The 27795-nt window shown below is 39.3% G+C and overlaps 3 protein-coding genes and 2 pseudogenes across 11 annotated transcripts; 1 reads left to right on the forward strand and 4 right to left on the reverse strand.

The window, feature by feature from the left end:
• Positions 1 to 1808: 1808 nt before the first annotated feature.
• On the reverse strand, positions 1809 to 10445 carry LOC114746682 (uncharacterized). 5 transcript variants are annotated; one of them, XM_028934935.1, is made up of 16 exons: positions 10176 to 10445; positions 8750 to 8834; positions 8078 to 8180; positions 7848 to 7932; positions 7134 to 7199; positions 6914 to 6984; positions 6598 to 6709; positions 5906 to 6363; positions 5001 to 5082; positions 4731 to 4904; positions 4605 to 4658; positions 4210 to 4302; positions 4055 to 4123; positions 3695 to 3741; positions 2847 to 3569; positions 1809 to 2254 (listed from the first exon to the last, which is right to left on the reverse strand). In XM_028934935.1, exons 1-16 carry the CDS (start codon positions 10290 to 10292, stop codon positions 1876 to 1878), a joined length of 2718 nt encoding a protein of 905 aa, XP_028790768.1. In that variant the 5' UTR covers positions 10293 to 10445; the 3' UTR covers positions 1809 to 1875. The 5 variants fall into 5 exon arrangements, with proteins under 5 accessions (XP_028790768.1, XP_028790767.1, XP_028790766.1 ...); XM_028934934.1 differs by having other exon boundaries at positions 2853 to 3569; positions 6914 to 6990; XM_028934933.1 differs by having other exon boundaries at positions 6914 to 6990.
• A 1202-nt stretch (positions 10446 to 11647) lies between these two features.
• LOC114746644 (60S acidic ribosomal protein P1-like) lies at positions 11648 to 12591 on the reverse strand (annotated as a pseudogene).
• A 542-nt stretch (positions 12592 to 13133) lies between these two features.
• LOC114746683 (uncharacterized) lies at positions 13134 to 16884 on the reverse strand (annotated as a pseudogene).
• Positions 16885 to 20242: 3358 nt separating this feature from the next.
• On the forward strand, positions 20243 to 23062 carry LOC114746691 (uncharacterized). Of its 5 annotated transcripts, none has more exons than XR_003740299.1 (3): positions 20243 to 21223; positions 21503 to 21627; positions 22970 to 23062. XR_003740299.1 is itself a non-coding variant. In XM_028934948.1 (2 exons), the coding sequence occupies exon 1, from the start codon at positions 20484 to 20486 to the stop codon at positions 21207 to 21209; it is 726 nt and encodes a 241-aa protein (XP_028790781.1). In that variant the 5' UTR covers positions 20243 to 20483; the 3' UTR covers positions 21210 to 21223; positions 22970 to 23062. The 5 variants fall into 5 exon arrangements, 2 of the variants coding, with proteins under 2 accessions (XP_028790781.1, XP_028790782.1); XR_003740298.1 differs by having other exon boundaries at positions 21506 to 21627; XR_003740300.1 differs by having other exon boundaries at positions 21581 to 21627.
• Positions 23063 to 23556: 494 nt separating this feature from the next.
• Positions 23557 to 25570, reverse strand: LOC114746689 (ribosome-binding factor PSRP1, chloroplastic). The gene is made up of 5 exons (XM_028934945.1): positions 25203 to 25570; positions 24866 to 25012; positions 24412 to 24675; positions 24136 to 24244; positions 23557 to 24039 (listed from the first exon to the last, which is right to left on the reverse strand). Exons 1-5 carry the CDS (start codon positions 25485 to 25487, stop codon positions 23909 to 23911), a joined length of 936 nt encoding a protein of 311 aa, XP_028790778.1. The 5' UTR covers positions 25488 to 25570; the 3' UTR covers positions 23557 to 23908.
• Positions 25571 to 27795: the final 2225 nt, after the last annotated feature.

A 27795-nucleotide genomic window follows, 5' to 3' on the forward strand; every position in this document is an offset into this window, starting at 1 on the left:
TGCAGGGCCCATCTCAATCTCGCACGACCGGCGATAATCAATCACGAATTCGGCGCTGAACTTCAACCTGCCAAACCAAACCAAACATAAGTAGTCGCTTCCTAATGCATCCACGTGTCGCTCCGTGGCATTCAGAAACGTGAAGCTTTCCGTTCCCAAACGCCATCGTACAATATGGGCCCACAGCTGACTTGCTGCTAGTGGATAAACTATATTTTAATAATATTATTTATAAATTGGATTAAACGCCCGATTGGTTTTCATTTACTTTTCGTTCTGTGTCCACGTTGATGGTAGCTATGTAAGTGCGGAGAACATTGCAAGCCCCGGCGGGGTTACGAGGATAACCATCTCTGTACACCATAAAAGTCAAGACCCATAGTATAATAAAGCATATTAATCACACCTCCATGTACAGCTCATGCAGCGATGTAAGGGTTAAATAAATTTTGTCTACGAAATGGATGATTAAGATTGTTTAAAATCAACATAGTGACATGGCACGAGAAAACACGTTTGGTGTTCGAATTTCTTCATTGGGCTCCATGCGAATATATATATATATATATACACACACACACACACACTCAAGTTAAAATCCAAAGCAAAATACTCGATTTTTATGTTCCGAATTGACGTTGCCGCTGAAAACAATGGCCTAAGGCTAACGAGGAATATTTAATAACCAATGAGTTTTAAAATCGGGTGTGTTTATTGCTCCCATTTTGTCGTCTCTCGACGAAAATCAGGTGACTTTTTAGTTTTTAATGGGTTACAAAAAGTAGGAGATGTAGATATGTAAAAGTAGGAGATGTAGATATGCATGAATCTGATGCTCGTGCCTTCCGAGCCCCTGATGTACGTTGCAAGAATATTTAATATACTGATAAAGTTATGGAACACCGCCTTGTTTAATTACAAAATTGTAAGGGTGTTTTAAAATGTCATAATATTATTTCCAAATGAAGTAACATATCCACGGGGTCTGAGCATGACGCTGCTAATTGGTAACACCGCAATCTGAATATAAGCACTTTTGTTTTTGCTTTTTTTTTTTTTTGGGGGCCGGGGGTGGGGGGAATGGGCCCGGCTCTGTTAGTCTCTGTTCTGTTCCCATGGCCCTCGCGCTTGCCTTTGGACGGGATATCAATAGCCTCGCGGGGCACACACCTCAGGGCGGCAAGAGCACCGTGTCGGTTATTTGCGTTAACTTTTTTTTTTTAATAACTTAATATTATCTATCCTTTAAAAAAATTATTAAAAATGTACGATGGAGTTGAAGAGGCTATGTATGGTGAGGAAAGTCAATTGAGCAGCAACGTTGTATTCAAAGGGCACTTGATGACACCTTTGACCAAGAATGTTTGAAATTGACCGCCCTAACCTCATCTCAATGAATCCGGTTCAACGTCTGCCACTGGCCGGTCAATTCAATCTAACTCAGCTACATGGATAATTATATTTATGATTTTCCCAGTCTGCTTTTCCCTCCGCAGCAAATGATGATACGCTGCAATTTATAAGGAGTCCAACAGTCCACCCAAACAGGGGATTTCTTCCATTCTCATATTCGATTACATTCAACAAGCTTGTATACACCTTAAACCGAGCTTGCTTAACATATAGATCCTAAGGAAATGTGTCACCTCTTCATTCTCTATTTTTCCCCCGGCCAAAGTCAGAAAGTCAAAAAGGTTGTGTGTGGGTGTGAGAGAGGGAGAGAGAAAAGGGGGGGGGGAGAGAGATTGTGTTTAGTGTATCGAATCGATGGTGCACAGAGTGCAACTCATTTTCAGAACGCTAAGACGAAAGCAAGCGTCATAGCCATTATAAATATAATAACATAATTTATATAGCAAAAGCAGTTAATCATTCTCATACATAAGTTGGCGAAAGTAGAAATTCCGGTTGTTGTCTCTGTAGAAGTATCCCACAAAAGGGACACCAGGGTTTTGCGGACACTGCTAGGGTACATGAGTTGGTGGAAGATTTAAAATCTACAGGATATGCAGACATTCTAAAGAGTGCATCTGGCGCCAGTCTAAAAGCTGACCTGCGGCAACATATACAGAACCATAGCGGAGCAATGGGGCAAACCTGCATGCTGGTGGCACATCTCAATAACCTGTGACGCTGGCCTTTGCCACTACTGTATTCCTCACCTGAGCAAAAACCAACCTCAGGTGATTCAAATGGAACATACGCTGAGCAAAAACTGCAACGCTCCGCTGCTAAATGTTCATCGGACAGAAGCCTGTTACGTGGACCAGATATACAACACTGTAATTAGCATTTATGAAGTTTTAAAATGCCTCTTCAAAGAAAAACGTCATCTGATTCTTACAAACTTAATAACAAGTTCGCAGCCAAAATCCACCATGGATCAGCAAATTAAAAGTTCATGCATGGAAAGCATTTTAAATATGTTCATGCTTCATTGATTGCAAAACAAGTTGGCTCATGAGTAGGGGAAGAAGAAAGGGAATGCAGAATTCTGTACAGTCAGAGGCCAGAAGTCTCCCAGATAGAAAGAAACTTCCGAAGTTCACCATGGATATACAAGAAATAATTGAGGTAATGATCTCCTAAATATGCTCACATTCTAAGGATCATTTTTCATCGAGTAGAAAGCTTGCAATAAAGTATAATTTATGTTAAAATTATGCAGCGTTTCAGCATCTTCTTTGGAAGCAAAATGAAACATATTAGTCATATAGACATATCTGGTTAGCTTCCGGCTCCAACAAGTCCCCGTGTATGAACAAAGCAATTAAATCACTATGGCAAGTGGCAAAAAATGGATCTGCGATCTGCACTATTTAAAACACTAAGGCCGAACTAGCAACCTGCACCTTTTCTCATTTGTAACTTCTGATGCAAGGACTTTCAATCGGTCACGTGCATTATCCCGATCTAATTCCACCCATTGTTTCATCTGTGTTACTCCAAAAGGATACCAATGTCCCGGCTGGGAAGGAGCTGCTTCTGCACAGGATAGGTTGGTTAGGAAAGCAGAAAAACTAAAACCTATTAACCTTTCACGGAGTTCTCTTTCACTTCTCAGAAGAATCTCCACCCACTTAGTTACTTGCTTTTCCTCGGAAAGAGTTGACCCTCCTGAGTTTAGAAGGCTGTTGTTTATTCTATTTATTTCGTCAACATCCAGTTCTGCTATCATCACACGTCTACAGACTATGTTGAGCAGGTGAAGCAGGCGAGAAGGAATATCTGACAAATTTGAAGAGACCTTTGCCAAAACCTTTTCAGCAGGAAGGTCCGTATGGGATCCCAGAAAGGACATTGACAGCCACTTAATCAGTATATGTTCTACATATATTGAATCGTTCTCCTTGAAAGCCAATAATGCTGCAATTATATCCCAAAGAACGAGGGGCTTATCAAGGCAATGATATTGCTCAAGGATGCAAATGATGTTGGATCCCCAGTGAGATAATTCTTTCTTTCGCAAACTGGAATATTTCTCAGCCGCATATGAAAAGGGTAATCTTGACTGAACATCCATTTGCTGCCCACCAATCCAAAAGTATTCAATAGCTGCCCTCAAAACCCTGTCAATATTCATAAGAAAATGTTAATTTTCTTATTAATAGATTTTTAATTAAGACTCTGCTTAAATTTAGAAAAAAGATAAGCAAGGGCCCAAAAAACTTAAACCTGGAAAATATGATTTTACCTTGCTTCATACATTCTGTTCAGTTTCTCAATATCAAAGCAACGAACCTGCAATGATAAAGCAAAATCAGACAGTGAAACTTCGCATAATATGGCTATTGTCATTAAGGTCGATTTTGAGAAAACGAGGGATGTATATATGGTATAATAATAGTGAGGCTATTAAGTGACGAAGGCCCATAATCATTAATTCTCTTAACAAAGGACAATGATTACTCTGATGAACTAATAACAATAACATGTATAAGTATCATTAATTCTCAAAACAGTAATAGAAATGGTAATCACAACATTTTTCTCATCAAACTTGAAAAGAGAAAAAATATATATATATATATATTTTGGAAGTAGCATATCATACTGTAGCAATGGCAAGGTTTCCGGGGGACGCTGCTGCACCAAAACATGAAGCATACAAATCTGTTGAAGGCTGCGACAAAGCAAAAGACATTTGGTCAAGCAAAACAAATTTATTCCCAATCAAGGATAAGAGGTATATAAGACGCTAGTGATTACACAAGTTGGATTGCTACTATTGAGGATGTCAGAACAGATGGTAACTTCATTGAGTTGTCTCTCATGAAGAATCCAGCTGCGTACTAAATTGTCCTACAATCATTTCAAACAAGCATCCATCAATTTCATATGGTTTCTTTGAAATTGACTTTCAGCTGCAGTTATTAGGTTGAATTTCCTGAAAATTAGTCATCCACTAATACGTCCCCTCTCTAAGTGTATTTTCAAATTGAAGCGAGACTGTAAATAAATCAGGTCTGAACAAATAAAGAATTGGAAAAAGAACACCACTGTGGAAGGCATAAAATGAAACAGATTAAGAAAACTCATTTAGTTGAATGGAAATGATCCTGCAAAGCAACTATGGAAGAACATATAGCCTTAACTACTATTACCTGGCTACAGCTGCACAAACACCTTCCATTAAATGCCCAGGTCAAACTGGTAACCTGAAGAAAATATTAAAATGTAGAAACCACAGGGGAATGCAACCTCATGAACTCAAGGAAAAAAATACTTACAATATGATCATGTGCATCATAGGATCCGAGCTTATGAAATTCATTACAGGATAAGTCACCCAGCCATATTTCAAAGGAGCCAGAACCTTTGCCAATGGCTAAGAGCATCTCAGAAGACTGAATTTGCATTGTTGCTGAAAGTACAGAAACTGGGACAGCATTGATTGTTATGACCTATTTAAAAAACAAAGATTGAATTATGGCTATAGGTATTATCCATAAAGAAGAAAAATCAAACAAAAAGAGCTGCAGGAAATAAGTAGGAAGTACCTCCTTCAGTAGAGAAAATAGAGTTTGATTCGCTTCTGATGACTTCAGTAATTTGTCATTGTTACCCAGCCAAACCTTCACACTGCCAACCCATAGGGTAAATGAAATGAGTGGAGAAACAATATAAAATTGGGTAAAACTGTACGCGCTGACACAAATGCCAGAGCGTCAAGGAGGTTTCAAGATCCAAGCATCTGAAGTTTTTAGCTTAGCTTCATCACTAGAAGTAAATATAAAATTATATAGATAGTACAAGATTTAACTTGTTAGAGGAAAAAACAACTGTGATTAGTCAATAATATATGGTACTTTATAAAGTCAATATTTTCAGTCACAGAACAAATTTAGTAATGCTTGCGGCACTAGGGTTATTAACTGGATGAGTTATTAGACCTGAGATTCTTAGCTAGAGGCTTAAGCTGTAATGTACAGGCCTAATAATGGTTTTTATCTGCCAAGCCTGATCACACAACAGGCTTTTTTGGGGGGCTTGAAGCATCAGCAAAAAACAAACCAACTTAAACCATGAACTAAAAAGTTAATGAGAATACGGTGGTGATGTTTGAACCTTGTTCATATGATTCCACATCAAGAATATCAATGACACCATTTTAGCTTAACAAGAACATGAAGATTTAACATCACAAGTTCCAAGTCAGGCTGTTAATAATTTCAGAAAACCAATTAGTGATGATTAACCAGAATCTATAAGGAAAATGGATGAATGTTGAAACAGATAAATTTATTTTAATAGCATTAGAAGCATTTCATTTTTCCTTAAGATGATGCAGTTTAAGGACAATCAATTGATCACAGCATGTAACCTCGGGACTTTGTTTTTACCTCAGCAAAATCAGATAACGAAGAACATAAATATAACATTTTAATGAGCATGCCTGACGCACCTCCCGTCAGAGCTTCCAGTAGCTAACAAAATTTGTGGATTTGAGAAATCAGAAGGAAATAACACCCAACTTATTGAAGTAACCCATGAACTATGTGCCTGTGAAAATCCAGCCAACTCCACGGCAGTCCGAATGTTGCTGTCCTGAATAGTATAGCAATCTGATATGTGAAATCTCCAGAAAGAAATTTTACCACTCTTTCCTCCAACAGCAAGTAGACTAACAGATGCATTGGTATTAGGAACTGGCTGAAATTCAGGTGTTTCATGCAGCAATGGAGACCAAGAAACAACAAGTCCATATAGCATTGCGCTTCGCAAAGCATATTGATCAGTAGTAATCAGTGGCAACATGTGGTTTTCAGATACTTTTTCCAAGGATTTCTCGTTATATTCAGACATGGATTCCACCTGATCTGATGCAGTTATCTGGAGGTCTGGTCCTATAATCTCAGACATCTGAAATCAAGAAACAACAAGCAACATGAGTGTTTCCGCTAGGGTTTAACCATGGATTAAAATAATTCAATGCTGTAAGGATGAAAGAACAACTATTGGCAAGCATAATTTGTACTTTATATCACCCAGCAAAGGAGAGTGATGAAATTCACTTTTTGTTCATACAACAGAAAAACACACAAAAAGATTAATTCTTAATTTTATCTTTTTAAAAAAAAAAAAAAAGTCCCATACTGCAGTCACTCTCTGTCCTTCCACATCATTACAGGGGCTAGAACAAGAGTTTCCATCCGTACTAATTGTAGGCAATAACAATGGATTCCCAGAATCGCTGGAGACATAATTGCTGCCACGCAAGTATTAAAACAGAGTTAAAAGTTGATTTTTGAACGTAATGTTGCATAGCATAATAAACTAGACACTTTTTACCATGTATTACATGAAGTTTGAGAAATAAGCAACAATATTCACGACTTTTAAATAGCGTGAGTTACTATAGATTTTACTATACATATATTCATAGATTAATTATAATGCATTAATTCCGTACACTTTTCTTTTCTTACGTCCCTTCCTTGAAACAGTGTCTAGCATATCGTCAGCTGGTTTCTGCTTTGCTACCTGCACCCAACAGAGGATGTCACAATGTTGATAATGTAATCAGGAAGAAATAGATTATAAACATGACCAATGTCATGTCAACTAAGACTCCACAAGAAGAGTTACAGAGTAAAAACTGACAGTGAGAATGAATGATTAAGACAACTTACTATACTCAGATCTCCAAAACCAGCACATTGGAGATATCCAAACAGCCTTTCTGTTAAGTCCAAAACCTAGAGTGAATAAAGAGAAAGGAGCATTATACTCTCAATAAGATACACAAACACAGCAGTGATTATTATAGAGACCAAGCAGAAAAGTAGATGTCCAACACTAATTTATATACGACAACAAGCCTTATCCCTCTAGGTGGAATCGGCTACATGAATCGTACGACACCCTTGTACTCTATCAACAACGAAATCCTTAGATATGTTGTTAATCAGAAGGTCTCGTTCAAAATGAGACACAGAAAATGATGAAGAGATATGATCTTCCTCCACCCCCAACCTGTAATTTGAGAGGCCAGAGCTCTCCTCACCATTCTCAATTTCAGACACAGAACTTGCCTCTCTCTGGACAAAAGGGAGGGGTTTAAAGACCCCAAAACGTCACAAAAGACTGAACATACCCTTAGACAGACTCTAACACATCACTAGGCCATGAATTATTTTTTTTCTTACAACCAGGACCCATAGGATAATTCCTCTGAACCAGCAGTCCCTTTTAGCCCCTTTTCTTCCTTGATTTTCTACTATAGGTCTTAATAAATTCAGCAGCTCTATCAGATCAGAACATTTTATTTCTTTGCAATGCTTAGTCCCATAGTTGACTATAGGGGCTTTGAATTTCACTTGACAAGCCATTACTGCAGCACATACCTCAACCCATTCAGCACAGAAATCACAAAAAGGTGGACGATAAACCTTCACATTTCCTTCTGTAGTACAAACAGCCATCAAGCACCTATAGCAAGTGAAATTATAAATACTGATTACATGCGTATAAATATTATTGATTTGTAAATGAACAACTTGTCATTCTTCTGCCTTCTAAAATCAGGTTAAGCCAAAACTTAAAATCATTGAAAAGTTGAATATAAAGTACATACCCCGCATTTGCAGCCAAGCCAAGTGGAGACCATGATAATGATCGGACAACAGGCTTATCATCTCGGGCCAAACATGTTGGCAGGAGGCATCCAGAGAGTAAGTCTACACAATTCAGTTTAAATGGCATGTTAATTCTTTACAGCTCACACAATTATGCGGTAAGTCTTCCAAGGTTAGAATATCTTTTGGTTCTCCTTGATTCAATTCAACCTTGTTTAAAGTGTGATTAGGAGCTGTTTGTGGCAACGTTCAGACTTTCTTATGGAGTGCTTTATCTGGACAAAATTAAAAAGGAGTGTTTTATGAGACATACACGGGAATTGATCAGTCTGGCTCCATCTTTAAGAAATTTAGTTCTTTACTCCTTTACACACACATACACACGTATATATTCCTGCTCAAGGAAAATGTGGTAAAAACTGAAAAATAAAAGATATCCCATGAATTTTAGATGCCACTTGCTATGGGCAAAAAGATCATGTTGGTTCACAAAATTAACATCCACAAATTGAAAGAAGCATATCAAAGTGAAAAAAGCAAGTTCGCCAGACAAGTCTGCTTGACAAATTTCCCATGCAATGCAATTGCATCAATACGGCAAGCCATTATTTCAAATTATCAAGTCTCCAACAATTGTCGCACAAGTAACGAACAAGGTAGCAAACAAATACCTTTTTTTTCTACGACCCCAATGGGAAGAGGTTCACTGGTTGAGACTGTTATCACACCATGTGGTCCGTGAGGCAACTCTGGTCTCTGAAAAAATGGGGGGAAACATTCTTTGACTCAAAAGTACATACTGTACGTACTATGCAGAGTGCACCAAGTAAATTTGTTTTTCATAGGATTTCCAAGGAATGGCAAACTCTCATTTTAACCTTGGCAGCAGAGCATATTAACCAGGGATCCAGGTCACCTCAATTGCTGTTCCCTCAATTGCCTCACAAGTGCGTCAATATCAGCCCTTGGATTAATCCCATGGTAGGGAGGGTATGTTAATTAAAACAGCGCATGGAGGTTAGCCTTGATTCCATCTTTTGGTGACATTCTCTCAAGTACACTTACTCATCTTCTCACCTTCCACATTATCCTCCTCATTCTTAGTATCATTTTCTGAAAAGCTGTGCTACTTCAAAACGTTTGGGATTATTTTCAAGATTACATTATTAGCAGGTTATTGGTGGTAAGCCATCCTTGGAATTCAGAAACTATCGCATCCAGACTTTTCTCCTATCCCTCTCTTACATTATCACAACAGGCTTCAACAACAACGGGAGCTCGTTTTTATTACCAGGTACATCGGCTTGAAAGCAGGGCTTTGGACGTGAATCAGACCAGGGCGCGTCCTTTTCCATATTTCAATCCACCATGTCTCCTTGCCTGTATTAACATGCACTCTAATACCAACAAATTCCAGGAAGATGCAACACTAAGTTGAACCATATTTCACGACAACAAACCCATTGATTCAAACATGCCAAAAGGACCCTCCGAGATTGGCCATAATATTAGCGCTTTGCAGATTTTGATATCAGTAGCAAGTCTATAACTCCCCATGATTGACAACGAGGGAGGAGACCCGGCGGGGGGCTTGGATTCAGCCCTGGAAGGTGGCAGAAAGAAGATGAAGGGAGGGCAAAAACCTTCAATTCAGACACGGCAGAAGGAACTTTCAAGCATTGATATGGAGAATCAACTCTTCACGGTTGTCCCGTCGTCACAGTCAAAATGTCATCGAGAGCTCACGGTTCCGTCCTTCAGCTACACACTTTGTTGTCTTCTTCGTTGGAGAATGAGCTAATGCTTATTTGCTTCGGCGAACTAGTTCGATGGCTTGGAACTAAAATGTTTAACACCTGGTTTGTTTTTGAAGTGCCCCGGTTGAGGGAACCGCAATTGAGGTGCCTTCTCTGTTTTAAGTCTTGCGTGGAGTATGTAATATTGAAGGAAGAGAAAGAGAGGAGGAGTCGTGGAGTAACCAAATAGCCATATACATATAAAAGCACTAGTAAACTAAGAACACACAATACATAGGATGCATGAACCAATGGAACCGGGACAAAATGCAGAGAGAAAGTCAGAGAATAGATTTCGCACCAGAACGGTGATGATGTGACCGGAAGCAACGGCTATCAAATTCTCCTCAGACCAGGCAATGGCATTGGGAAATGAAGGCGATCCGAGCAGCATTGCGGCCTGCAAGGGAGAGGCCATTGTTGTAGCGGATGATGACGATGCTTATTGTCAGTTGGAGAGGGAGGCGGGAAGTTGGAGTTGGAGGGAAACTTAATACGCAAAGAGAAAAATCAAAATAGAAGAGGAAATGGAAGCGCCGGATCAGGGATCGAACCCTGGTGAGGGGGAGAGGCTAGGAAGTGGAACCGAAGTAAGCGCAACAATCTGTAGCCGACAACTACGTATATTGGACTAAGAAACCCTAGGTTCGATTCCCCCGGTGGATGTCTTATCTAAACATGAGCACGCCTAACCTGGTTTTAGTTGTGAGTGTTACAAAAATAGTTTTTTTCCTGAAATAAAGTATTCTGTCTACTCTAAAGAGTTTGGAAAATTGCGACTTGATAAAAAAAAAACCCTAATATGCAGATATATTAATTATCAGTTTTATATTTCTTTGTGTATTGTTTTCCATATTTTTCTATTAATTTATTTTATTCTAATAACATCAATTATAATGTATTTAATTAATTTTTGAATACTATTTATTTATTATCATTTATTTATATTCAATTTGAATAATTTTTATGATACATGTTAAGTCTAATAATATTTTAAATAAAAAATCCTCCCTGTTATGTAGGGCATATTTTTTATTAAAAGATACAGATTATTTTCTCTCTTCCCTGTATTATTGGTATTAATAATACTGTATTATTAATTTTATTTATGTTATTATTTCTATTCTGATGAATGATATATAATACTTTCTGTGATCTATTTTAATCCTATAGCATATAATGATTTTAATCATAATTTGGTTGATTGTTTGAAAAATAATAATTTTTGGCTCACCATAAAATAATTCTCTCGCAAATCTAAATGAACCAATCTGTTATTTGAATCATTTGAATTTTACTAAATCAAATATCAAAATTTTTTTGTGCAAATCAAAGATCAGATTTGGCAGAGATAAGTAAGCAAATACTTGACAAATCAATTTCTACCCATCCAGAACAATAAAAGTAAGGAAAATGGGCCAGAACTGTAACTCCTATTTTCACCGGCTAAGACTTGTTTGGAATCATGTTTGCAGTCACTTATAAACATATTTCATATAAATCAAGACAAATTTTTTCTTACATAATTATCTTTTATTTCATAAATTATAATTGAAAAATTATTTATAAGTCTTTTCAAACAAGTCCGAGTACTTAAAATCAAGACAATGAGGAGAAGTTTTAACAAAAATAAACATTGAAAAACACCAAAGTTTGACAATAGATTAAACAATAACAGGACGATGAATTGGTTGCTAAGATTGATTTCGCTGGAAAAAATAAATCTCTTAAACAATAAAAACTCTAAATAGGATCACCCCTCAGGAACGGACTCTAATCAAACAAGCTGAAACCCATGTCATCATCACTCTTTTCCTTTGGCTCTTCCTGCAAGCACAAATTCGGAGCAACACAGGTTCAGAAGTGTGTCGCAAAAGATAAATGCTTAACTCATTTGTTAAGGTTATTCGATTTGTTATGAACTTTAATTTCTTTACTTTCGTGCATGATTTACGTCCAACGAAACATATATATTCGACATTTATAAAGTCTCAAATTTCCCCCTTTCTTTTTCCTTCTACCTTTCATTTCATTCGCTCTCAATTTTCAGTAATCCTCGTCTCCATCAAAGCCCTCTCTACGTATATACCTATCGAGAAAAGCACAAAACATCGACACAAATGAATGAAGTAACCATTTCCCCACTATATGCAAGAAACTTCTCATGCATCCTCCGGTGTATCTCAATGCATACGTTCAAGAAGCATGCTTCTTTCAAGACCACGAAAGAACAAAGAAATACGCATTTGACGAAATTAAATTGTCTCGCAGAATATGCATATAGCAGGGTAAATTCATAATCAGAAAGCGAGCAACGCCGTTCATTCTTCTCCTCGGCAGCGGAAGCAGCCACGGATACGGCAGGAGTGCCGCCAGAAGCAGTGTTCAAATGAGATCGTCAATATTTCGCTCATCCGCTAGCTTCTCAAACAGGCTAGGCCAGTACGACTCCACAGTCACATTCGACGCTTTTCTGCCTGCTCCATTGCTCCACTGGTGGTCAAAAAGAAATGTTCAGGGAAAATTATTAAACATTTGAATTTAGTTCAATTTAGAAATAGAATCCTCGTCTTTACTATTTTCACTTCTGCTATCACGCCTAAATATACATGAAGGCGCTTTCAAATAAAAAGAAAAATAAGTCTTACGGCGATTGGGATTCCGTAGTCGTGGTGTAGCAAAGTAGCGTAGGTACAAGCCAACTCACCGGCAGCCATTTCAGCATCAAAATTGAATTGCCAGCTGCAACTTGCAAGCCTTGGGGCAACTATATTAGAGCAGGGTTTTCGCTGGCCGAAAAGGATTTAAAAAACTTGGGTTTTAGAGGCCGGCGGTGAAGTAAATACCAATGGGGGCAGTTGCCCCAGGTGTGTCATGCCCAATTGGAATTAAATGATGCACTCCCTCCGTCTCTATTACAAAACATTTCTAATTATCTCACAAAAACTAAAGATATGAATAGTTAAGATTACCTTTGCATGGAATAAATTTGTTATTTTACCTATATTTAATTATAAAAATTTTATATTTTTATTATATGATCTCTCATAGTTAATAACTTTAAATGAGTAATATATAAAAAAAAATTAATACCTTATCAAGCCTCTCTTAATAAAAATAATCAATCGTTCTTAAAAATGCTTTATAATAAAGAGCAGAGTATTAATATTTTAAAAAAAAAATTCAATACAAAATTCTCCACCCAGCTCCCAGTTCCGCAGTACGAGAGCAGTGAAAATATCAACGAGACGCGAAAACCTCTAAACCAACCAAAGAGAACATTACGGATTTATTGCAATATGTTCACCGTTACACGTATATAAAACTATGGTATTGCACAAGAAACTAATAAAAAATCGACTCTCGCTGGTCAAAAATAAAAAATAAAAAATCGACTCTCATGTTGCTACTTACTACCGAGTATATACACCATATGTTGCCTTTCATATCCTGGACCGATTAGGTCTTTCATGGTCCAACTAGAAAAACAAGAGGTTCCATGACAGTTTCGTCCCAATATAGAACGTCTCAATTTTCCAAGCATACCCTGATCAAGTGATAACTAGAGAGATTATCAGTCATCCCAAGAAACAGGATTCCAGCGACTAGATTCTGGTGCTAGACTTTCGTTCTCCTTCCTAGATTACCAAATCTTCTTGCCACACCAAATATAAGCGTCTTAGTCACCAGTCCTTTGTCAAGACTACAAGCGAGAGCAATAGCTCCGCCTATTAAGAGCATCTTCGGTATGTTCACGCCTTGTGGTTTCTCAGACGTGGTCAAACTCTCAGTTTCAGATTGATCATCCGCTGCTCCTAAGGATTGCAGATATGATGTGCTAATCTTAGTGTTGATCTGAGCCATAAAGGCTGACCGAGACATCGGCTCACCAGCGGCTCTCGCTTGTTGGTAGGCACGCAAGCCAGGTTCAATCTTCTGGACCAATGTCCACATCCCTTTGCGAACTCCAAGCTTTGCAATTTCCCATGGGATGCCCATCTCTTCGTGATGGAAAAGCATAACTTCGCAGGCAGTCAACTGGTTCTGAGCTCTTTGGGATTCCACTGTCAAGAAAAACAACATAATTAGTCCTAACTTGTCCACTACAGTGAGTACTGCTGGTTTCAAGGGCAGAAAGGGAACACTCTGCTTTATGAGTTAACGGGCGACTTCACATGCAAATTCACAAGTCATCTTGATTTACTAGTTGACTAGAAAGAAAGTATATACCTGCGCGAATGCACCAGCTTGAGTAATAGAGATCAACACGTCTTGGTTTGTCCCGTTTTGGGATAGAGGGACAATCTACTCCCTAAATCAATGAAAACAAATGAAATGGTTACTTGGTATTTTTTCAATGAACTCCAAAGAAATTAGAGAGCAATATAGAGCTCAAGAAGGTGGCATAGCAGCATGATTCAGGAATCCTAATCATTTCCGAATAACTAAAAAGTCTTCTATAATTAACTAGTTGAGACTTGAGACACCAAGAGGAAGGATACTAATACCTTGCTGCTCCTATTTGTCCCAATTATTGCCAGACCACCAACATGTAAGAGCAAGACAATTTCTAAACAAACTCTTGAAAGCTTTACTTAATCTTTATACATGTAGAATGGAAGTTCTCATAGCTTTACTTATCTTTAGTAATCTCTTTTATCCATCCTTTAATTAACAAAAATTTGCCCCGATCAAAATGAATAATTTGAGCACGAAACATGACATTAAGGTGGAGCGCCAGCTGAAGCAGTCATCTTTGTTGTAGTATGAACTACTTTAAAGTATTTTTCTTGTTCTAAATCTAACCTCAGCCAATACAACATACAAGTTTACAGAGTCAACCTCCTTCTCATACCTTTGTCACACAATAGTATGATCTTCCTGATTCCCACACTCGTCGAGCAATTATGTATTCTCTGTCTTTACAGAAAAACGGAAACTGCAACACAGGAATTGACAAGCATCAGAATATGGAACCAAAGTATAAAAGAATTGAACATAAAGCAGAACAAAACGACAGTAAGAGTCAGTCACCTTCCGTATCCATTGAACTTTTGTGGTTCCTGTAGTGGGGCACTCTTCTGGTAGTTGCACTCCCAAGCATGTCATCCCACCGGGGACGACTCATCATCCAAGAAGAAGTCCCTCACTATCTCAGGGGTGGCACCTTCAAACACAGTTCTGCTCCGATATTGAGGAGGCCCCTCCTACCAATGATGAAAACCAACCAAAGAAAAAGCTAGGTTAATTACAGAAAACTAGATAGCATGGCTGAAAATAGAGAGACTTGTTTTACTGCATTATTGCTTACTATAAGCAGAAGACATCAACTAGATAAACCAAGAGATGTTACCTTGGGATCTCTTCGCCAGGCTTGGTAACTCATGTTAGGGGTGGAACGATCCATCATCTGTATCCAAGGAGGACCTCCATCTTTTACCTCTACGAGCTGCCAAAGATGCTGTAAATCCTCCAATATAATAGTATTAGATGCGTCTTCATTGATGGTGGACCCACTGCACAGTACAACAAAGTCAGCTATTTACCCTTCATGAAGTCATTTGGAAACATGACAGTAAAGCACAAAAAGGCATCAGGGGTGACAACTCGCACTGACTATATGCAGGGTAGCATATTTATGGCAAACATGACAGTAAATCTTAAAGGAAGTAGTCGTGACATTGTGCAAAACAACCATTCAGTTCATGCCAAAAGCTGAACCATTGACGTTCAAACAGATGACATGCATCCGGATTTTTGGTTTTTACTCGATCTTTCTTTCAAGGAAGATAATTACAAGAGCGACCACCACATTGAGAGTTAATCAAGTATGACCAAGGACTCAACAAAAAACACAGTTTGCTTTCAGCTACTATATTAGTAAGTGGCTCCAATATCATAATTCCAACCTGGCTAAAGATACAAGCAAGCAGCAGAAAACGACAAAAATGCAAGAATAATCGATAAGAACCTAAAAGGCGGTACCTGCTGCAAGTATCATATTCTGGAGGCGGCGAAGAGAGTGGCAGTTTACTCAAGCCTTTATCCACCACGAGCAAAGATTGTCGATTTTGCGACTGCAATTCAGAACCATTGAGAGACGAAAATACTTGCTTGGAAGGCGACGAGGATAGGGAGCACCATTCCAAGGATTTGGCCAGAGAATGGCTTAATTCTTCTCTCCCCAGACTAGCCCATTTCGGTTTCCAAACCCATCCGACAAAAACACCAACCAAAAATGCGACCCAGATAGGACCCAGAAACAGAACCATCCCTGTACATATTCCCGATAATGTGGGGTTTTCCAAGATATCGTAAAAATGTTGAACCAAAGACATAACAGGAAAACAGAATATCGAAAATCAAGCAGACGAAAAGAAACAGAAGGGGAAAAGAAAAACAAAAAAAAAGGTAAGAAAACCAGAAACCAAACCCGCCCCTTCAACGAAAATTCACTCCTGTGATTTAATATCTTCAGCACAAATCGAGGAGGGGGGGTTGGAGGGGTTTGCGATAAGGAACCCCTAGAGATTTCGAGGAAGAAAAGAAGAGGACGAGTTTGGTGAAAACTCTGAGGGAGAGGACGACAAAGGATAAGGCTATTGACTAAGACTCAAGGGATAGAGATAAGGGATGAGAAAGGTAATAAAACCCGGCTGGCTTCGGAATTATCTCACTACGACACCGTGGTATGGCGAAGCATCTTAGCAAGCAACAGACGGCGGTGGTTGCAGCAATATGGATGGTAAGAAACGCAAATTGCAAAGATTCCGAGGAACCAATGATTTTTTTTTTTTTGCCTTTAATTCTTTAGGCCTGAAGATGAGCCAATGAAAGGGAAGAGGAATCAGAAGGCTAATAAAAAGACGGGCGAAGAAGCAAGTTAGAGATGCGTGGGGGAGATTGAAAGCGACGACAAGGTGGAAGTCCACATATGTCAATGGACGGTTCTGGATCGTTTGCAGTGAAGCCAATAGAGCCGAGCGTGAGAATAATGGGCAGGGCACCTAGGTTTTGTAGTTCGCTTAGGCCTTGTTTTTCACGTTCCCTTAAATATTCTGGGCTCGTTTTTGTTTTGTTTTTTCTTTTTCTGTGGTGGGAAACAAAACCTCATGCAAGCAACGGCAACCTAAGTGGTCTTTCTCAGAAGCACAAAATAATGTTTCCATCGTCATCACCACCATACCTGTTTGTGGCACTCCGCCAAACCCAAAGGGACTGAGCTCCTGCAGCACCACCGACCAGTTTTGCTTGGGTTTTACAGTCAAGTGGTATTCGACTCCGCCAGCGAGACGAAAATTGGGGAAGATCCTTCTCTACCTGAATCACCAGACTCCGAGAGATTATCGGTGTAGTTTAAAGGAGTAAAATTGATTTATATTAGTTTGAGCCCTAGAGCGTGGTCGGTGCATGAGAAAACTTGAACGTTTTAAATGAGAAGGGAAATATTTATACTCTGTTTGCTTGCCAACATAGAGTAATGAATATGATATGCGTGTATTTGACGAAGATAAGTCAATAATTCAATATTAAGAAGTCGTACATAACACTTTTACTAATTCCAAGTTTTACCTTCTGTCAAATACTCTTAATTTTCCTGATTGCTCTCGCTCTCATTTTTTTAACGAAAACATTAGTATTAATGTCGGTGTTAAAATTCGAAATAGTTATCACTCATATATAGACAGTGCCATGTATTTTTGCTCACCAGAGCCGTTCTAATTTCACATTTGTAAAGGACTGGGCTCGGTGTTATTTTGGATTTTAAAGGCTTCGATTAATTATTTAATGCTTAGTGTACTTTTTAATTTTTTGTTATTTTTAAGGCGAGGGTGAGCTATCATCCAAATAAAATGGGAGCCAAAAAAACGAGGGAAGTGGTAAAAGTCAAGTATCACAAGCTGACAACGCGGCGTTCACCGGCCGACAACTTTGGAATTGACTTGTTCTTTATGCACTCGAATAATCTACGCTCATATTTTTAATTGTTGGTCCATTAGTTGACTGCTGGAATTCTCACAACATGAACAGGGTTTTTTATAAATATCACTCCCCCTCCAAGATTAATCAACTAGTTGTGTTTGCCTTTAAATGTAATATCTTACTTATTTTATGAATATAAATTTATATTTATTATAATTAACTAATTTATTTAGTCCTCCTTCACTAGCTCTTGTATAAAAAAACCGAATACAATAACTTTGTGTTCTGGCACATACAACTGCAAGTCAATCCTGAAACATTTAGTTTGCACGGAGTAAATTTAGCTAATGGTACTTTCAATTTAACATGTATGGTTGGACCAGAGACATTTACAAAAAAAAAAAACTTGTGTTGTTATTATTATTTGACCAAAGCGTAATGATGATGAGAAGAACAGACTTGGTGACGCGATATGTGGAAGGAGCGGGGTGGGGGCTGGCGAAAAGAAAGCGACGGCCTAAGTGTGAATTGAGAAGGGTGTGATGCATATGGGTAGTGGTTCATATTTTGGGGTTGGGTGGCTCCCCCGCAGTTTTGACGGGGGATTAGCCTCCCCAGTTCCGAGTAGGGAGAAAAGTCGTCCCTCAATATTCATCAACTCAACACACGGTTTCCTAATTTAATTAATTAATTAATATCATACTATACCGCGCCTCCCTCTTTCACCCAAACAAGGAACAACTAGAGTGGGATTAGATCAGAGAAACAGTAAAAAGCTTTGTGACGCACGTGACGAGAATGACAAAAACCAGCTTCAGTACCCACCCAGAATTCCGCCGTATGTTCCTGGCGGTAGACTGAAAGCCCTCCGCATGGATGGTCGGCATACTCAGGCACATACTTCGTTCGCTTGCCAACACCAAGAATGATACTCTCTCTTTGATGCGTACTGGTTAAAACAGCTTTTACTCTATACCTCCTTATTATCACTTCTCTATATGAACAGTCTTTGCGACAAATCTCTCCGGCATTAATTATTTTTTTTCCTCTGAAATGGCTCCTTGTTTTATTTTTTGCTCCTCTAAATGCCTAAAATTCTTGTTAATACTTTGTCCATATATTAGATAACCTTTTTTTAATGAAAAAAATGGTTATGATTGATTTTAGCACTATCTCAACAATCCTTGTGCGAAAGCCTATTCATATACTCAGATCAGAAACGTAATCATGAGCACAAATGACGACGGCGAGTGAGTCACCGAGCATGATTCATTGAAGCCTCTTTATCCCTAAAAACCCGAGTTGCTGGCTGACTGGGTGGGAAATAGCTAGAAATTGGATCTTGGCGAGTTGCTGGCTGACGGCTAACTAGAAAACTGATATTAACTTAATTCATAGATGCTACGAAATAAATGTAACTGTGCAGCTGATGAGAGGATGGACGGAATCAAAGGCGGCACTTAATAAAGAGGAAGCATTTCACACGAGTGTTGACTCGTGAACGAGAGGAAGGACGGAGTTTCAGGTGCACACGGAGGCGTGCATGTGATGCTCTATTTGTTTAAGAATGGACGGAATTATCGTTGCTGTTTCTCATTCAATTTATTACTGCGCGCGCTCGGACTTCAAACACAATTTAATACCATCACCTAAACTTCGCTATCACGCCCCAAGTTTGAACAATTTTGAACTGAGCCCAACGTATATCCAGCCTCACATAGACACATGCTCACATCCGAACAATCACTAAACAAACATCGAACCAAATTAAATTAATTGCACATCACACCATCGTCTAACCATATCCGTGGAAACCACAGATCTATAGAATGGGATATCCCCATATTTGTTCTCTCATTATTGGCGCCTGCTCACTGTTTTTTAAGGCGCGGAACAACGGGTGATCAAAAAAATAATCATTGAAAGGCCCGGAACAAGGCAACAAATTATTCAATCAAAATTATTACCTGTTATTAAAATAATACTGTCAAAGCCAACAGCCTTAAATAGAAGAGTATATTCTCGTGGCGCGTGTTCTGTCATCCCTCCAAAATCCATGACGTTATGAGAAAGTTCTGGTTAAAGTTGTTCCTCATCGTCACTGTGATATGATTCAAGCAAATCAAAATTACCCCATATGAGAAAGTTCTAAATTTTCAAACTTTACGGCTCTTATCACGTGAATATCAGAGTCAGAGTGCTTCCAGATTAAATTCGTCAAAGAACATTAGATTCAGAAAAAGGAGAGAAGAAACGGCACAAGCACATCGTTTTAAGTATGTTTTCCGCGGTCGCGAGGAACGGCCGGAGAGAAAACCCTAAAATGAAAAGTCGTACCGTTGGAAGAGATTTGAACAGAAAATCAAATAGTACTTTTTAATTTTTGAGTCGAGATTGGACTGGAACCACATGTTTCATGCTTTTTGCACTGTTAAAAAATGATCCGAAGGACATTTATCTCGCCCTCTCTCGCTCAGTCACCCTCTACTCCTGTACCCGGCATTACGCCACGTGTCATTCGCTGGCGACGCGCATCACGCGTACCCGTCTGTCCTTCACTCGCTCTGTGCCAGGACTGTAATGTGAATTTCCCTTCCCTTCCCCGCCGTTCACTTTCACCCTCCCTTTTCCTCCTCATCCTTTGCAGACTCTCGGGTTTCTCTAGGTTCTTCTTCCGATTCTAATAATGCTCTGCTCCGCTCCGGCACAAAAGTCCGGTTTAAACTGGCTCGACCGGCTCCGCCATAACAAGGGCATCCCGACAGGCGACGATGTCGACCTCGATTCTTTTCTCGCCAACCATCCAAACCCTACATCCTCCGATTCATTCCAGTCCATCTCCGAACCCACGCACTCGTCAAAAAATCGGACTCGGGGTTCCGAGATCTCCGCCGCCGATGTCCGCCCCCCATTGAGCAGCGTACTTGCTGAGCTCTTCAACATGGGCGGTCGCCTCAGCTCCGGGAAGAAGTGTCCCAGGAAGCAGACAAACCCCAAATTCTTCTTCGCCTCTTCGCTGAGGAACACTGGTATCGTCGACTGTGCGCGAAAAGACGACAATGTCCCTGCTCCGAATTCATTCAACAACGATACGGCGAAGCGGCAAGAGGAAGGTTTGGATTGTTGCGATGTGGAGGAGGAGAAAGAAAATGATGGTAACGAGTTGAGAGGGTTTTCCAAATCTGAGGTGACGATGATCGATACGAGTTGCCCGGGGTGGAAGGCTGAGAAGTTTGTCTTTCGAAAAGGTAATGTGTGGAAAGTCAGAGAGAGGAAAGGGAAATCGAAGTCTTTTTCCAAGAAGAAGAACAAAGGGACTCTTGGGTTTGTTAATCATGATAGCGCTGGTGCGAAGAAGGAACCCAAGTTTATGGAGTATCAGTTTGGATCGAATAGGGAGGAGAGTTTATAACTCCGTCCACCTAAGTAAGAGCTTACGATATATTTTCCTTCAATTAATCTAGCTGATTTGGTGTGCTAAACTCGGAAAGTTATTTGCAGCTATTATGAGCCTCTGTACAATATAATATATGCCTGCACTAATGCATGCGTAATTTCAATTGTTTAACTGATGAGCGCTGCCATTCTGTTCGTCTGTGTTTCTATATAATTAATGTGGCTTGTAAGATGTTTCGCATTATCGACGCTTTGCATTATTGCATGCTTCGAAAATGAAGCCGCCTTAATATTTTATGTTACTTTCAGCAGTTTGGTCGCTTTGTCATTCTGGGGTTCTGTCAGTGAGCTTAGATAGACACTTCGGTGTGTGTTTGGTGACTTCAGGATCTGAGGAAATGCTGGAATTGATTAGGGTGAGATAGCGGGCAAGTGTAAGTGACCAATGCCTTGTGGCAATACGCCAATACGGAAGAAGCTTTCCTTGGTTGTTGGGGCAATCGCATGAAATGTGAAGTACTTCTCAAATGGGGGCTTAGGTCTCATGTTTTCCTTGGGCTTTTTTCACATGCCCCCGCTTTTCATGTTCTGAACTATCATTTTAGGCTTGACAAGTCTGGTTGTCACTTTAAGCCCTTAAATAAGTCAATGCTAGAGTTTGTGTGATAGAAATAGTGCTGCTATATGTAACAGCAAGAATGACAATCCATACGTGGTGCCGTGTTCATGGATCAAACACCACGCTCTAAACATTACCGTGATAATGCTATGTATGTTTTACATTCTTCCATTGACTACTTTTATTCCTCTGGCCTTCTCCAGATTTACAATGGCTGGAAAGGTTTACATGTTCAATTATAATTCAAGTGTTTTTGTTGAACTCTGATATACCATTTTGGTTATTTTTACTGATGTTGTAAATAACAGAAATGTTGGTTCAATTTTACCCATTAAAATACTTTGGTAAAAACGCTTTTACGGTTAATGGCCACATCAAGCTTATAGGTACAATTTTAAGAGCAATTTCTACAACTTGAATCATGGGATATAGAATAAGGTTTGTGAGGTTCTTTATTAAAAAAAATTTGAGATGGGCTTGAAGTTCTGATAACAAGAACTAATGCCTTTATCTCTAGAAGATGTATTTGTGATGGTGTATATAATTTTTTGCCTGGTCAAATTGTTGTATATTATTAACAAAATTTCATGGTCAGAAGTAAAAGAGTAAAAAAGGAGAAGAAATCTGGGCTGATTATGTTTGTTAGTTTCCCTGTTAGGGGGCTCTGTAATATTCAGGCCTCTCATACTTTCTGTGGTTCGGAGGTGAACTTGTCGAAGCTTCCTTTCCTTTTAGTTTCTAGCTGTTCATAGTTAATTTTATGTTATTGATGCTGGCACTGATAACTTTTCTCAATACGGTTTATGCTTGGTTGCCCTTGCTGAGGTTATTTAATCTAAAAGAGGCAAAGAAATTAATCATTTTGCCGTAGAGTCTGTTTTAGTTCTTTCAATTTGAGTTTTTCACAGACGTCTTTATGTTGCCTGATGCAGTCACATTGTTCTTTGTTTGCACGCTTGCATTGTGTGTATATACGTGGTCGTTATTAGTACCTGCTATTTTTTTTTTTTTTTTGAGTCACTAGAGTGGGTTTCATGTATTTGCATAGAGTTTAAGATAAATGCTGCTGTTTATGGTTTATGGACAATGTGAATCCCTGTGCTTTTTATGAGTCACTAGAGTGGGCTTCGATTTATATTGGTATTTTGCTTTATCAGGCCTAAGGATGTTCGTTTTTCTTCTGCTTTCATATGGGGGAACAGGATGCTCAGCACGAGGGGAAAAGTCGGCGAAGACACAAGATGATCCGAGGCAAGTGCACTGGCAAGATGCTAGTATTGTATATGATCCTTTTCTTTTACTTTGATAACGCATTTGCTCAAACCTTTTTTTATCTTTGCATACAGACTGGGAAACGATACCTTACATGTCTTCTGTTTACAGGAACCCCCCAAAAATCAACTGAAGAAAACTCAATGTTCATTCTGATTAAAAGGCATTCCTACATAAAAAGAGCTAAGGAGCAAGAAGAAAATTTTCAGTAACCGTGATAGACCTTTCACTTCGCAATTCTTGATTGGCTGAAATTAAACCAAGAACTCGGCTGAAGTGATATGGGGTTCTCCAATCGCTCACCGTAGTCTCAAACCTTTAATCTCGTCACACACATCATTCTTTCCTTCAATAAATATGCCCCTTTAATTATGCTGTCGCACTCTCTTTCCATCCCGTGTTATTTATTAATTATGTTTATAAATTTGACTTGACTTGACCCATAAGCAGACCAAATTACGAATCAATAGCCGGCTAACTCATTAAATTTTATTACGCACTTCATACACAAATTCACCGTGTTACCGTTTGAACTCCCTAATTTCTAACGAAGGGGAAATGGATCCAACATTCTGCAGAATACTTGCAGCAGTGACGTGAAGTTCAATTATCAACATCATGGGATGACCACAAAATGGCGCCCCTCTCATTTTGTAATATCAAGCGATCGAAGATCACACCATATTTGAAAACTCGGTTCACACTCGACAGAACCGAAACTTAAGTAGCAGTTGCCTTTGCTCAGATCAGAGATATAACCATTTGGTATCCGCAAATCATATACAAGCTCTACCGTTCTTTCAAAAAGTTTTCCCAAGCGCAAATCATTCTGAGCGGGAGGGTTCTCTTGCTGCTTCAACCACCACAGGCTCCAATTTCTCCGCCTTGCCGTCTCCTTTAGGTATTATGAGTCCATAACCTCCTTCTTTCCTTCTGTACACTATATTTATCTCCCCTGAAGCAGTTAGACTATCAATTTAGAGATCACTGATACATAGAAAGGCACGTAATGGGGACGGAAACGAAAATAAGCTGCATTATAATTGCTCACCAGTGTCTTCATTTCGAAAACCATAGAAGTCATGATCAACATTTTCCAGCTGCTCAATAGCTTCGCTTACAGTCAACGGCGGCATCTCAAAGTATTTTGTGCGGACAATCTGCAAAACCCCTCCACGAAAAACATTGTAACTTATCTACCAACAAACAAAACAAAAAAGAAGAGAAGAGAAAAGAGGAACTGTTCATGACAATGTAAAATTTTCCACCCTGAAGCATGGAAGTAGTCCCAGGCCCCAGCTAGAACCCATGACAGCCGAGAACCAACCTCATCAATGAACTGTTCATCCTGCTGGGGAGGCGTGTCTGTCTCTGCCTCTGGCTCCGTGTCATCGATGGGCAAAGGAGTTACAGGCTCTCTGACTTTCAACCTGTTGAAGCCCTTCATGTGGCGACCACGATCTGATTCCTTTTCCTTTATCTTCCTCAGCTTTCTCTGAATGATCGAGGATACCAAATCTATACTCCCATACAGAGTCTCTGCTTCTTCCTCGGCCCTCACCACTCCATGCCTCTTCGTGAACAAAGTTACCTAACCAAGTACAGTAGAGCCCACATCAAGCCCTAAAATTGAATTATATATTCGGTAACAATTTCGAATCAACAAGATTGCATTTGCCAATTGCCTAGTTCTTAGAATCTTATCCCCCTCACAGTTGGTAAATGGCAAACTAAAATCTTTTAATATCCCAAATAAATGTAATGCCAGAAGAAAGTGGTACCTCACATCTTTTGGTGAGGGGTCCTTTCCCGAATTCTCCTCCTCCTCGGACGGATAGCCTCACATCCACCTCCCTAACCAGGTGACTATGGTTCTGAACTGCCTTCCCCACCTTCTCCTCCACATGCTGCTTTACCGTATCCGTCAACTGTACACAATTCCGCGTTATTTTCTCACTTTAAATTCCTCCACCCAGAACAACAACAAATCTATTTGTTCTCAAATGTCCAAACATTCAGTGCGATGCTTTAAGGACCCAATAATCTGAAAAATAATTCGAGCATAAACATCTCGGAGGGAAATTGAAGAACCGGGGTCGGGAAGGGAAGAGGGCAAACCTCAACATTTTTGGCCTGTGTGATCAGTTTGACCGAAGCGAGGGGTCCGTCCCAGGACACACGAACAAGGAGTGAACCTGCACGTTTCCTTCTGGTTCTGGGTGAAATAGCAACGCATCTGAGTATTTCAGATGGGCTAAAGAAGGCAATGGACTTTGTGGCTTGCCTCAGAAAGTGAGGAGATGAAGTGGGCAGACAGAGAGCGGAGGAAGAAGCAGGAGAAGAGGATGGTGAGGGTGGCGGGAGATAAGAGGCGTGAAAGGCGGAAGAGAGCGGAGTCGCCATTGAGTCAGACGTGAAGGTGAGCTTGTCCGAAAGAAGAGAGAGCAGCGAGGGAGGGGATAAGGAAAGATAGAAGGGGGGACAACGACAGAGGCGAAGAGTGATGGATCAGTCCCAGTGACGTGGCCAAGGTGCCTCAGATTTTACCCAAAAACTCAAAAAGTCGTGTGGTCCTTATTTCACATTTTCACTCTGCTTCTTTTATGAACTTTTTTGAGGTCCTTAATTGATGCCTCCATGGATGGATATTGTCTAAGATATTTCATAATATCTAATGGCAGATGTCAAACACTGCATCACCCTCTCCTGCATGCCTCCGCCCAGTAGTTCGTCGTCACATTAATTATATTTCATCAAAAAAGTAAAAAGATTTCATCTTTAATATATCAGTGTAGATATTTTTGCTGAAAACGCGCACCCACGCACTCCCACACGAAAACACTAGCCAGTTTTAAGGATGGAGGGGGGAATAAGAGTAGTAGATTCATACCACCAGCAAGTTATATATTTATGTGTGGAGCAGGGGAAGAAGATCCTAGTTAATGCCTCCGTTCCCGTTTTAGATGTGTTTTAATTCCCACTCGTACGGTATGTGACCGTGTTACCAAGCAAGCAAAAACAAATAAATGAATAAAGAAATCGGACGTGAACAAGATAAAATGCGGCTCCCATGCACATGCACGTGGCTTTTGATGAGGAGTCTAATTCGTTTAATTACCTGATGATGCTAAGCTATAAATTATAATGAATCACAGACGTGGGATTCTGGCTATGACGGGACCCTTCCAAACATGCGACAGTCACAATTGCCTCCACATGCTACTGGGGCTGAAGGGAGAGGGAGAGCTGAGCTATTGAAAGTGTTGCAGCACCCCCACCCGAATGGGGATTCATTGACCCATACGAATGAATCAATGAAGGAGGGGGTCAACTCAACTGCTCATATACTCCTCTGGTCCTTATTATAAGACCCAATTTGACTTTTTATTTGGTCCTAATTATAAGACTCAATCCATTTTCTCTCTTATATTTATGCATTTTTTTCCAAGATAATCCTTCTAATAATGATAGTTTTAGCCAATATACTTAATTAGCAAGGATATTTTAGGAATAACAACACTTATTTATTATAAATAACCAACTTAATTTACTTCCTTAATCTCCTCAAATAAGTCAATTGGGTCTTATAATTAGGACCGGAGGAGTATTATTTATTTTTTTTGGTAAAAGAAAAACTTACATGAGTTGGGTCCTGGGTACTTACCAAAATCAAGGCATGCTTTTAGGCTCAAAAAATTCTTACAGAGATACTTACGAATAGCTTATTAATAAAGTCCTCACATCAGCAGTAGAATTCAAACTTACGATATTATGATTTATGAGCTGACTCTTTAATAAGTAAACTAGCTGTTGTGGGTAACTGCCCATATATTATGATTGAGTGTTAAACTGAACCAGATGCGCAGAATGAGGGAATACAAGGCCCATTCTCATCCAATGCCTCCGCATGCGCAGATTTTAGTAGAATTATGTTGGTCGCATCTTTATTCTAAGAGACTATAAGCTTTTGTCTAAAGTATTATTGGTTAAAATTTTTCTTTTTTCATCGCTCTTTAACACGAGAGAGATATCATGATGAAGTAAAAGCCGCTAATTAACTCAATAAATAAAAGTCTGTTAAAGTTGGCGAAAAATAAGAGTCTTTAAAAACAAAAAGAATTTATGTTTGTGATATATTTATTGCATGGAAATAATCTTAGCTACGTTCCTTATTTCGACGGCTCTTCCCTTGAAAATTACAACTCCGCTCGGTGTCAATATTTTTCGGTGCAGTCCCTGTTGTGCTTTGGGCGGAGGAGACACGATAGAGTGAAGCCACACACAGTACGGACAGATGATACGAATAGTAGCAATTCAATCACGCGGTTTTCTAGACAAACTTGTGCTGTAATTGGGGGAAAAAAAAAAGGTGATAAAGCCATTTGAAATTGCAGCATTGATTTTTAAATTAATGGGCTAGCTGGCGTGAAGGCGAAGGCAGGAAGGACAATTAACTGTAGATTTAACCCGAGGTTAGGATCCTCGTCAATGCTATCATTTTGATTGATTTGGATTTAGGAATAAAATAACATGATCACAGCATCATAACATCCCCCCACCCATGGCGGGGACAAATGGAATAACGAGAGGTGTCATTGTATCTCTTATGTTAAATATAAAAATTAATTAATTAATTAAAAAAAATTAAATTAGTTATTTATAATAAATAGATATTGTACTTTCTATAATATCCTTGTTAATTAAGATATTG

Source organism: Neltuma alba, unplaced genomic scaffold (assembly GCF_004799145.2).
Source record: "Neltuma alba isolate B1F8T4 unplaced genomic scaffold, ASM479914v2 tig00005084_pilon, whole genome shotgun sequence".
In the NCBI taxonomy this organism is placed as follows: Eukaryota; Viridiplantae; Streptophyta; class Magnoliopsida; order Fabales; family Fabaceae; genus Neltuma; species Neltuma alba.

Coding starts and splice junctions, on each gene's coding strand:
- LOC114746691 (XM_028934948.1), top strand. CDS start 20,484: ATGCTCTGCTCCGCTCCGGCACAAAAGTCCGGTTTAAACTGGCTCGAC.
- LOC114746682 (XM_028934933.1), bottom strand. CDS start 10,292: ATGGCCTCTCCCTTGCAGGCCGCAATGCTGCTCGGATCGCCTTCATTT. Junction 6,364..6,597: donor AAGGACAGAGAGTGACTGCA/GTATGGGACTTT, acceptor TCTTGATTTCAG/ATGTCTGAGATTATAGGACC. Junction 4,905..5,000: donor TATTTTCTCTACTGAAGGAG/GTACTTCCTACT, acceptor TTTTTTAAATAG/GTCATAACAATCAATGCTGT.
- LOC114746689 (XM_028934945.1), bottom strand. CDS start 25,487: ATGGCGACTCCGCTCTCTTCCGCCTTTCACGCCTCTTATCTCCCGCCA. Junction 24,245..24,411: donor ATGAACAGTTCATTGATGAG/GTTGGTTCTCGG, acceptor GGGGTTTTGCAG/ATTGTCCGCACAAAATACTT. Junction 24,040..24,135: donor TTTTCGAAATGAAGACACTG/GTGAGCAATTAT, acceptor TAACTGCTTCAG/GGGAGATAAATATAGTGTAC.